We start from the raw sequence: 12,652 nt of genomic DNA, 5'->3' as shown, positions 1-12,652 counted from the left end.
CTTTATGCACCAAGAGCTTGTAACACTCCAAAGAGAAAGGAAAAATTGAAATCGCATCATATTACCCCTTTAATCAAAGGACAAAGAAAAAAAAGAACTTATAGTTTTAAGGATTCATCTATATTTAATTTAGAATTTAGTGTCTGATAACTTCAGTTTCAATTTCTGTATATTTCTGCTGAAGGGCACAGGAAAATATGACATTTATTATAATGGGTTTATGTGAAGATTGTTTTAAGTTCACTTAAATTAGAAGCTGTTATTTTTTAAAGTCTACTAAATGTTAAAATTGATAGCTCTCAATTATACTGTAATGTTCAATGGCTATAGTCAATGGTTAAATATTAGGAAAAAATTATTTCCCAGAGACATCAGTAGTATTGGTATCAGTGATACTCGCCTTCAGTCAAAAAAAAAGATGCCATTAAAAATATACTGTCTTTATGCTGTTTCTACATTAATTTGAAGTTTAAATGTAAAATCATTGCAATATAAAAGTATATTTAAAAACTTTAATGTTAGGTGGGTTTAAAAAGCAATGTGATTAATTAGTTATTTTTAATGGATTGACAGCACTAAACAGAACAGATTATGCTTATTTAAAAAGACATCGCAATAAACATTAAAGTCTTTCGAACGTTGCCTTTAATTAGTAAGAGAACTAAATGAAATATTTACTAACAAAATGTTTTACTTTTATCTTTACTCTTTAATTTTAAGTGAGAATTGTACTTTAATGCGAGTGAGTCTGTGTGTGTGAGTGTGTGTGTGAGTGTGTGAGTGTGTGTGTGTGTGAGTGTGTGTGTGCGTGTGTGTGTGCGTGTGTGCGTGAGTGTGTGAGTGTGTGTGTGTGCGAGTGTGTGTAAGTGTGTGTGTGACTGTGAGTGTGTGTGTGTGAGTGTGTGTGTGCGTGTGTGTGTGCGTGTGTGCGTGAGTGTGTGAGTGTGTGTGTGTGCGAGTGTGTGTAAGTGTGTGTGTGACTGTGAGTGTGTGTGTGTGAGTGTGTGTGTGCGTGTGTGTGTGCGTGTGTGCGTGAGTGTGTGAGTGTGTGTGTGTGCGAGTGTGTGTAAGTGTGTGTGTGACTGAGTGTGTGTGTGTGTGTGTGTGTGTGTGTGTGTATGTTGAGACGTTACTGAGACACCTTCACCGGCCCTCAGATTAAGCCTCAATAGGGATTTACTGCTATGGACACTAAAGAGTGTTGCGTAACGCTCGTGCTGAGAGATATTTCTGGAGCAGATCAGAGACGCTCCTGCTGGAATATTAGCCGGGTGCTCTCCATCAGGTTCTGGACCTGTGATCAGAGCCCACTGATTTCACTGAAAAACTATCAACTAATATCTATCAGCATTTTTGACAAGTGTTATGTACAGTATATAATATATAACAATTGTGCACTGCACTCATTTACCATAAGGAACTACAGACATCATGACTCTTTATTTGATCAGACTGATAACAAACCTTTTAGACAATATTGAACTTTTACACTAACTGATCAGATACACTCATAACACCCTAGCAACCACATAGCAACAGGTTAACAATCACTCAAACACCTTAGCGATCACATGATCTGTCACTCAGCATCTTGATTGACTGAAGGATTCTGCTCGTCCTCTGCGCGATCTCTGTCACAGATGGAGCCGCATTCAAACATTCACAGCAAACTCAATTTATGGCAGCGTGGTTATATTGACATCTGCGCTATGACAGCGTCTCAGTGTTCACACACACACACACACACACACACACACACACACACACACACACACATTTTATTCTTTTATTTGGATCCACAAGACAAGCAACAAAAACGGAATCCAAATACCTTGGGAAGTCAGTTTGCAAGATGACAGGTACATATGGCTAACATACATTACATAACATAACATAATGTATGTTAACATACATGGCACACACACACACATACTTGTCTTATTTTCACGTACAAATATATCAACATTATTAAATCAAGGTATATTTGCTCAAACAGGGCTTAGACAAGCCAGGATCAGACCATAGTTCAATTAGGACATATAAGTAATTTTTATATAAGTGCCTTTGATAAAAACATCTCTGGTGTGCATCTTCAGACAAAACAAAGGCACTGATATATTTTAAGATCAGTCAGTGCAAGTTTCTTTCAGTTGAAACAGCTCAGACTTACATTTAGACTCAAGCCTTGTCTGTGAAACCGCGGGAAGATTAAATTAAGTCTTGCTTAAATCTGTTCATATTAACTTTTGTTTTTTGAGAAAAAAAATAAAAAATAAAATTAAGTGAGTTCATACTTAAAACATGAATTCGTTGTATAAGACCATAATTTGTTAATTTTTCAACATCTACTCTGATATTAAACTGAACTGAATCAACACTCAACTGACTGGATCTGAATAATGACTCTTGTCCTCTGTAGAGCTGCTTTACAGTTAAAATTGAATTGTCTCATATTTAATGAAGTTTACATCATTTATTCCGGGACAGACCCTCTGTGACTGAACCTTCACAGAGACCTGAGCTGATGTCTCCTGACAGTTCACTTCGTACATAATTCACTGAAATCTTAATCAGATGGAGCAATCAATAAAACTCTGACACCCAGATTCAAATAAAGCAGCACATATAGAGTATAAATACAGTATACATCTCTTTTAATCTGAGTTCCTGATGGACAAACAGCAGATTCTTAAGAGAGCAAATACAAGTCTGTGTTTCCTCATGTGAAGTGTTAGGAAGGGTCTAATGATTTTCCGTGTGTTTTTTCCTGCAGTATTCTGTTTGCGGATATCGTGGGCTTCACGAGTCTGGCGTCGCAGTGCACGGCGCAGGAGCTCGTTAAACTCCTCAACGAGCTCTTCGGCAAGTTTGACGAGCTCGCCACGGTGAGTCGCTCTCATTGGTTCACGCCTGTTGCTATGGTGACTTCACACCCCGTCAACAGCAACAGGAGGACAGGTGTGAGTTATGCATAATCAGAGAGTTATATGTGATAAAGACGAAATTATGACAGCAGTGGGATCATGTTAGGCTGATCCCTCAGGAGTTCCATCAAACCATCAAGTTATATGTGTGAAAGAGCTTCACAAACATCTTGTCAAGCATACAGTATCTTTATTTTCAAATAGTTGTATCTCAGCCAAATATTGTCCTATCATAACAAACCATACATCAATGGAAAGCTTATTTATTCAGCTTTCAGGTGATGTATAAATCTCAATTTTGAAAAATTGACCCTTATGAGTGGTTTTGTGCTCCAGGGTCACATATTATTCAAAAGAACAATTAAAATGTTATTTATAAATGAACTTTAAGTGTTTTCAAAAAAAAAATTGGGGGTTTAGGAATTATTTGTCAATATGATATTGTTTATGCACACACGTGCTATTTTACTATTATTGATATACTATTATTTTTGGTAATATTTCTAATATATATACATTTTTAAACAGATTTTATTTAAATATTTTCTGTTTTTGTTTTTTTAGTTAATTTCAGTTAAAGTTTTAGTTATTTTTTCATTTATATAACAGTAAAGCTCTGAGGAAGGTCATACGCTCACTTTCAGCAAACTTTTTCGTTTTTGACCCAATAGAATGTGGGCTTCTTTTGGCATATATAGCCTACTGTTCATTATAAAAGTATTGAAATAGCAGAGTTTTTTTTTTCTTAATTTTAAATATATAAAAGAATATTGGAATGTCAGATATTTTCTGACTTGGTGATGTTTTTTCTGAATATTCTTTAGTGATGTTTTAGGTAAATATCTGGGTGATTCATTGCGTGAGTATTTTCAGCTTGCTCATGGACGAGTTCAATCAGGGTCGTTTTCAGTCTCTTGCACACTCACACCAGTTAAACCTCTCCTGTCTGTCTTCATTAGGGTTTGTGAAGGTGAAGGTGCTCTAATGTGAAGACGTGTGCCTGTTCAAGTAAACATGTAGATGTATCTCGATGTAATCTAGACATTAGAATAGTTTACATTCACATGTGCCTATGAAATCCTTTAATCCATGGATTACAGACATGTTTCTGTCAGCGTCAGAAGGTCTTTCAGCAGGTCTGCGCTCAGTGTTTCAGTGTGATTGTCGATCTGTGGTGTGAGTTTGTTTCGTTGCAGGGTCAGTTTGTTCACATGTTTCATTTGATCCACTCATACTCCTTCTGTTTGGACTGAATCTCACACATACTCGTCCATATAATCCAAATTGACAAAACAAACACACACTTATGAATGAGGAAAAACAGAGCCAATTTATCCTAGAGATGTCAACAGTATTAACAGAACCACATTATTGTAGTTCCGCGACAAACCAGAACTAGTGCAGAAGTGAATAGAACAGGAAGGACATAGCAGGTTGCTTTGGAAATATAAAACATGAGCAGTGCCTGTATTTTTGGTGGTTGTGGGTGAATTAATTGCCTGTGGAAGAGGAGTATCTTCAGATGGCTCTAGAGAGTTGTGATGGTCTCAGCAGATCTGGTGGAGTTTTGCAGGAACAGAAAGTGTTAATGTTGTAGTAGGCGTTGTTTTGACCTGGTTATAATGGTTATTCGAGGTGAGCTCATTTACTCAGTCCTAGATGCCTGAAGGTCACGCAGAGATGAGATGATGGGTTTGAAAGCTATAATGACAGGTAGAGCTGTGTATCATTTGTATAGAGGCAGTAGAGGTTGTGTATATGGACAATCGGAGGGGACCAAGCACTGAACCCTGTGGCACCCCAGTGTTTACCATCTGCCTCAACAACCCTGCAAAGGATCTGCTTGTGTCAGTGAACTATAGATCCTCTGACAGCAAGAAGCATCTTATGATTCCCTCTGTTGAAGCCAGTGGACAGGTCTAGTATGATGTTTTGGAATAAACTTATGCCAGCTGCAGAGTTTTAGCTGCTCCTTTCCTCCTCTCCTGAATGTCTTATGAAAGAAAAAAAGAGAGAGCTGCCTGAACACAGTTTTGACAGGAGAGGGACCGATCTGTAGGGTTAAGTATTGTTTTTTAGGGTCATCAGGTTAATCGAGTGGTGGGAAAGAGGCCAGTAATAAGACATGTAAGAGGATTGTGGAGTGGAACGCTCTTCATTGGGCAAAACCACTTCAGGAGGTTCAGTTTGATCCAATTAAGTGTTTATATGGTGTGACGTGCAGACTCACTGACTTGGCATTGTGGGTAAGCAGTTGTGATTGTAGCTGACCCTGGATCAGTTATGGATCAGGATTAGAGTGAGGATGTGTTTCATGAGACCACTTCAGTAAGCATAAACAAGACCTGTGGGACTCAAGGTTGCTTTCTAATCTAGTTGTCTAAAATTATGTATTGCGACTATTGCATTATGTATTAGGATTATTGTTGACTATTTGATGAATTGCTTTGTTCCTCTTTTGTGAGTCACTTTGGATAAAAGCATTTGCTAATTGCATGCATTGCATTGCACTGTTTTAATGTGAATATGGACAATGAAGTGCTATTAATGTAAGCCAGTGAAACTACAGAATCTACATGTTCAACACATTAAACCAGTCTCCGATATAAAGAGAAAGGACTGGAGAAAAGCAGCAGATGCAGTATGAGGACTGCAGAATTCAACAGATCTGTCTGTAGCATTTTCAGTAATGACAACCATCAGTGGCAGAAATCAAGTGAAAAGCGCTGGGTTTATTTTGGACTGGATTGTAATGTAGATTGTGTAACACCTAATAAACACTTCAACTGAAAGAACAGAGCTAGAGCTCTTCCGTTATAATGAACCAGCCCCAGACGTGGTGTGAATGAGAGATTTACTGTGCTTCACTGATTTAGCGTCTGTGAGACTGCAGAAGCCTTGTCAAAAATATTGATTTTTAGATCCAAATCAGTACTGAAATATTTGAAAGTTCAATAACACTTTTCCACAGTATCGATGCACCGATACCAGCTGTGTTTTCTCTCTCTCCTCTCTCTGACAGCGCTTTATTTTCACATTCACATAATATTCAGCAGATGATTTATAATGAGAAGTGTCTGTATTCCTGTTGTCACAGAAACTTAAATGATTCCCTGCAGGTTTCTGCCAAAATTAAAAGGCTTTAACTCTTGCAAATAAAGAAATTAAGACATAAGTATTGTAATGTTTCTACTGTAAGTTAAAATAATTAAATATTATTTTTATTTTAAAGTGAAGTTGTATTATAAAACATTTCTGTCTTAGAGATAATAATAGTAATAACAACAATACAAGATTATTTATTAATATTTATTATTATATTTAAATTATTTGACTTCCTAAAATCACTAATGTGAATGTGATGTGGACTGAAAGACTGAGACCACTTCAGATTGCACCAGGTTGGCCTGCTTTTAACTTTAAAATGTACAGAAATGTCTTATACTCTTCAGATTTTATGCCCTTAATGTTATAGCAGGTTTTCACCACAGTATCCAAAATGGTATTGAATATTGATATTTTACAAGGCATCATATCAAAGATAGATTCCAGCACTAGACTGTGTTAAACTCGTACTGCAGGACTCAAACCAACTGTCAAACTACGCTCATATGAACCCTGCACAAGAAACCCAAGACTTAACTTCCAATAGTCCAGAGGCTTTAAAAGCACAGGTATATGCAGAGTGAATGAACATTTGTGATCCTGGACCACAAAACCTGTCATAAGGGTCAATTTTTTTTAAATTGAGATTTATACATCAATAAATACATCAACCGGGTTATACAGCAATCAATAAATAAATAAGCTTTCCATTGATGTATGGTTTGTTAGGATAGGACAATATTGATATCCATAGAAAAATGGATAATTTTGACCCATACAATGTATTGTTGGCTATTGCTACAAATATACCTGTGCTACTTATGACTGCTTTTGTGCTCCAGGGTCACATTTATACTCAAATCACTGTGTTGTCAGAAAGTCACATGACAATGCTTATATTTTCTGACACTGGCGGTGTGAAACAGGCCTCATACTTCATGCAGAGTTGCTGTTGTAAAGCTTTTCCTCCTCCTCTGTTCATCTGCAGGAGAATCACTGCCGGCGGATCAAGATTCTGGGCGACTGCTACTACTGTGTGTCTGGCCTGACGCAGCCCAAGACGGATCATGCTCACTGCTGCGTGGAGATGGGTCTGGACATGATCGACACCATCACGTGAGTGTGAGCCGCTGATGAAGGCTCTTCTCAAGGGCAGCAGGATGATGAGTTCCTCTGTAAATCTGGTGTTCAATCACACACGCGTCACTCTAGTGTGTACTATATCCAGCACTGCTTCCCCAGTCACTCCTGAGAGGATATGTGCTGAGGATTGTTCTGGCTCCTTTCAGTCATACATCTGAATTATGATTATGAACGTTATGTACTTTTCCTTGAGTGATCATTGAATCTTCACCAAATCATCATCAGACCCGTGTGGACAAAAGCTGTTGAAAGATTTCTGATATGTCAATGAAACTCTTTGAACTTTTGAAATAAAACTTCAGCAACATGTCTTACTTAAAACTGAATTATATTTTTATTTATTTATTTGGCTTTTAACTTCTTAAAGTGTTAGTTCACCCAAATATGATCCTTCTGTCATCCTTAGCACCTACCTGAATGTCTTCTGAAGGGATATGTTGTATAATAAACAGTGCAACAAAATGAGGGTGAGCAAATTATTTTGGGTGAACTATCCCTGATGAATATTTTTTTTTAGCCACAACACATCTGTTTGTGGATTTGATTTTTATTTCAAATCGCTACCGTCATGATTTAGAAGAGCAGTGTCACTTTATCCTCCAGGAACTCTTTGCATATTTTATTCATAACTATTTTGATATACTTTAGAGTTATTCTCTAACCCAACAACAAATCCGATGACAAAGCAACAAAAAGGTGAATCTCTGCAACTTCTGGAGTTATCACACAAAATTGTATATGTGCAGAACCACCTATTGGTTACAGTTAGACATAAACATATTACAATATACACAACTGGCCAAAAGTCTGGAATAATTAAGGTTAAATGTTTCTGAAAGAAGTCCCTTCCGCTTGTCAAGGCTGCATTTATTTGATTAAAAATACAGTAAAAACAGTAATATTGTGAAATATTATTTCAATTTCAAACAGCTGTTTTCTATGTGAATCTCTGTTAAACTGTAATGTATGTCTGTGATGCGCAGCTGTATTTTCAGCATCATTACTCCAGTCTTCAGTGTCACATGATCTTCAGAAATCATTCTAATATGCTGATTTGCCGCTCAAGAAACATTTCTGATTATTATCAATGTTGAAAACTGTTGTGCTGCACAATATTTTTGTGGAAACCGTGATACATTTCCATTCAAAAGATTTTTTTCTTCCTTTTTTTTTTTTTTAGTTAATCAAGGATGCATTAAATTGATCAAAAGTGACAGTAAATACATTTACAGTGTTACAAAATATTTCTATTTCAAATAAATGCTGTTCTTTTGAACTTTCTATTCATCTGTGAATCCTAAAAAAATAAAATGTATCGCGGTTTCCACAAAAATATTCGGCAGCACAACTGTTTTCAACATTGACAATAATCAGCAAAAAAAGTTATTTTAAATTATAATAATATTTTACAGTATTACTGTTTCTACTGTATCTTTGATCAAATAAATGCAGCCTTGGTGAGCAGAAGAGACTTCTTTTAAAATATGTAAAAAATCTGAATTATTCCAGACTTTGACAGCTAGTGTAAACAGTTTGACTTATGGCTCTTTAAACCACTTTTCATGTAAATCTTCATTTATTGATTATGGGTGACTCAGACAATGAGCTGTTGAGCGTGATTGTGTTCTTCAGGTCGGTGGCTGAAGCTACAGAGGTGGATCTGAACATGCGTGTGGGTCTGCACACGGGACGGGTGCTCTGTGGTGTGTTGGGCCTCAGAAAGTGGCAGTATGACGTGTGGTCCAACGACGTGACGCTGGCCAACGTGATGGAGGCTGGAGGACTGCCGGGGTGAGGAGCTCAAGCAATCAGCATCACACTCCTCTCCAGAACCCTGAGCTGTTTGAGAGCTGTTTCTCCTCTCTTTTGGTTGTTCTACAGGAAGGTGCACATCACTCGCTCCACGCTGGAGTGTCTAAATGGAAATTACGAGGTGGAGCCGGGAAACGGCCGCGAGAGACACTCGTTCCTGCTCAAACATGACATCGAGACCTTCTTCATAGTGCCATCTCACCGCAGGAAGGTGTGTGTGCACATAACAGGGAACATTCCCAATAGTTCCACTAACATATTTTAAGATATTCTTTAGTAATGTTTATGGAACATTCTTTAATGTTTGATATACATTCTCATAATGTAGAGAGAAAGCATTCTTAGAACAACATTCTCAAAGCGTCCTTATGATGTTATTTGTAGTTAATGAACACTCTCAATGTTGAGAGAAAACACTCTTAGAATAGTAAAAATAAACACTCAAATAATGTTATATTTTGGGTGAAAATAAAGTTAGAAATATATTTTAAGAATTTTTTTTTCTAAGTTTTAAATAAACTTACAAACACAATAAAAAAACATACTCTGTTACTAACTTGCGTGACGAAGCCATCCAGAATGGGCTGGGCCATCTGGCCATATAAGCGGGCATATCGCCATAGGATCCTCAGGTTACTTCGAATGAAGCGACGACTGAGTCGTGCAGCTACATAGCACGGCCAGTTACGCAGTACTCATTCCCATATCTCAGGGAACCAAGGTTACGTTAGTAACTGAGTACATTCCCTATCGATACTTCACTCATACTGCGTCTGATAAGACGTTATGGGGAACCAGTACAATCCCACCGTGCTATGCTAGAGGAACGACTCATAATTAAACTTGCCTTAAGCACCACAAGGGGCCCAGAGTGACTAAATAATTTGCAGGGAAAGCCCCGCAGGAGGCAATAGGGCCAAACTCACTGAGCTCGGCCTGGCCTAGAGTAATCATTCCAAGAGAATTTTGTACAGCCTCGGCACTCAGTGAGGGCCAAGAGCGTACAAGAAGGAAGGCAAAGCCTAAGCACTGGTTTGCCCTGAGACACGAATGAGTCCATTATGCAGAAAGGACCCGGGCCTGTAAGACTGGGACATCCAGATTATAGAACCTGGCAAATGTAGATGGCGAGGCCCAGCCGGCCGCCACACAGATCTCTGCAATGGACACACCGCTAGACCACGCCCAAGACGAGGCCTCACCTCTAGTTGAGTGGGCTCTTACTCCCATGGGGCAGTGAAGGCCAAACGAGGAGTATGCTAGCGCAATAGCTTCAACTGTCCATTTGGACAGATCCCATGTCGGGACTGTGATGGGGCGAGGCGGGTTAAGCCTCCTAGACCCCTTCAAAAAGCGAACAACCAAATTGTTCCTGCCCACCGATTGGCCAGCAAAAGGAGCGTGATAGGTTGCTATAGCTGCTACATAGACCTTGAGCGTGGAAGGGGAACGGCCCTTGTCCAACAGGTCTTGCAGGAAGGACAATATCAGAGATATGTCACAGGAAGCTGGGTCTTTGCCGCGGGTCATGCACCAGGCGGAGAAGACCAACCATTTAAGGGCGTAGATGCGTATCGTAGACGGTGCTCTAGCTTGAGAGATTGTATTTAGTACGCTCTCAGGGAGGTTCGCGGGCTCCCATCGAGAGGCCAAAGGTGCAGAACCCACAGCTCAGGCTGGAGATGCTATATCGTTCTGTTCGCCTGAGACAGGAGGTCCCGTCTCAAGGGAATCGACCACGGAGCTGCTACAAGCAGCTCGGACAGCTCTGTGAACCAGTGTTGGTTCCTCCAGAGCGGGGCTACTAACAGAACCTAGTGCCTAGTGGAGGAAGAAAATGGGAGGGCGTGAGGGGCAGAATCGCTTTGTGAAAAGAAAGCTTTCCGCAAACGCAGAGAAGAGACTCATATCTTCGCAATGAGTACATTCCGTCTCTTTGAGTGCATCCTCAGCATGGGATTTCCCCAAGCATGAGATGCACTCACAGTGACTATCAGCGGCGTGCAGGAGAGCCCTGCACGAGTGACAGAAACGTCGCGGCATTTGCAACAACACCGCATAAAAGTAGGTCTTTTAAAAGTTATTTTAGAAATCGCCGGATGGCGGCAGGGGATCTGGAAGACCGGCGCTGCTGCGGGCGCTGAAGGCGGTTCGTTGGTTCGTTTTTAATTCACTGCACGAACCAATGGCTGTGCAGTTACACAGCGTTATTGAAAAAGGCTTCAGTCATCAGAGAAAAAGGAGTTTTCCCCATAGCCACTTAGCAGACGCAGTACGAGTGAACATTTTAGTAATTTTTTACACTATATTAAGGACCAATTCTCACTATTAACTAGCATGCATATTACTAGCATATTTATTATTAGTACTTATAAAGCACATATTAATGTCTTATTCTGCATGAGCATACTTTAGATCCCTTTATCCTTAAAACTCATCCCCAAACCTAACAACTACCTTACTAACTATTAATAAGCAGCAAATTAGGATTTTATTGAGGCAAAAGTCATAGTCAATAGTGAGAATTGGAGCATAAACTAAAGTGTGACTGTAATTTTTAAAAACAATATTCACAATGTTTTTATAATCTAAATTTGTCACTTGGGTGCATTTATTCATGCCATAGTATATTATCAAAAAATCATCAAACAAACTACAAAAATAACAATGGTCAACTATACATAAACTACAAAAATGACAAAGAATTACTAAATGCGCAGTAGATGTACAGTAGTACATTTGTGACCAGAGGCGTCATGCCCATTCAAACTGAGGGGGCCCAAGTGGATTTTGAATTCAGCTTTCAAAAGACAAAAAATAGCCGAATAATATTTTTATATTTGATACAATCACACCGGTGTGATTAGAACATTCATCACCAGCTGTAAAATCCATATCTGTGTTCTCTGGCTAGCGCTGAGCCAGAAACACACGCGTTTTTACAGCGCTGCGCATTATAACCAATCACACACAATTCTGTTGAGCTTATGAATGCAATGACCAATCAGAGGCGTTCAGATGAGTCATCGCTGAAATGCCGCTGTTTTGTTCACTCGCTCACTGACTGAATTCTCTGGCAAATTCTCTCATCAGAAACAAAGTGCAGATGTGCGTACGAATGTAAGTAAGATATTAATTTCACACTGTACACAGCTTCAGTGATTATAATGGGAGTTTTAGAGAGTGCTTGAACTCTGGCTAGACTGAATGAAAATGCTGTTTGATAATGTAAATATTCTTTGCTTTCTTTCTGTACAATGAAAGTGTTCTAATTAGTAACTTACAATGTTTTTATTAAATTCACATTAAATACAAAGTCACTCGTATTAAAAATATTTTATGGCATGACACCCATATCTGATACTTAAGTAAAAAGACGGGTTTTATGTGTAGCTAATAGATTACACTATTAGGCTACTTTGCCCATCGCCCATTATATATTATATGAACTAACATAATCTATAATGGTGCAAAATGTACTTACACATTTGAGAATCGAGATATTTCATGAAATAGTTAATAATTTTGGGAATATTTCAAATAAAAAAATAAAAATAAAATAAAACATAAGCCTATATTCAGTTATACAGTGCTATCGAGGCTGCTGTGCGTCATATGACATGCATGACGAGCCACTAAACCCCTCCACCCATCCAACACCCCCCCCC

General features: G+C 38.7%; 1 protein-coding gene across 1 annotated transcript in view; it reads left to right on the top strand.

Annotated features, from left to right (window-relative positions):
* LOC107698950 (adenylate cyclase type 1-like) overlaps positions 1 to 12,652 on the top strand; it is a 38,332-nt gene that overhangs the window by 9,714 nt on the left and 15,966 nt on the right. The window contains exons 4-7 of the mRNA XM_016500086.1: positions 2,774 to 2,885; positions 7,018 to 7,145; positions 8,805 to 8,963; positions 9,054 to 9,195. Of these exons, the coding sequence (XP_016355572.1) occupies positions 2,774 to 2,885; positions 7,018 to 7,145; positions 8,805 to 8,963; positions 9,054 to 9,195 (541 nt within the window). The remainder of the gene's footprint in view (positions 1 to 2,773; positions 2,886 to 7,017; positions 7,146 to 8,804; positions 8,964 to 9,053; positions 9,196 to 12,652) is intronic.

The sequence above is a fragment of the Sinocyclocheilus anshuiensis genome, unplaced genomic scaffold, assembly GCF_001515605.1.
Source record: "Sinocyclocheilus anshuiensis isolate Anshui unplaced genomic scaffold, SAMN03320099.WGS_v1.1 scaffold270, whole genome shotgun sequence".
Classification (NCBI taxonomy): Eukaryota; Metazoa; Chordata; class Actinopteri; order Cypriniformes; family Cyprinidae; genus Sinocyclocheilus; species Sinocyclocheilus anshuiensis.
The sequence above is the reverse complement of the archived record's forward strand: the minus strand, read 5'-3'. Positions and strand labels throughout refer to the sequence as shown.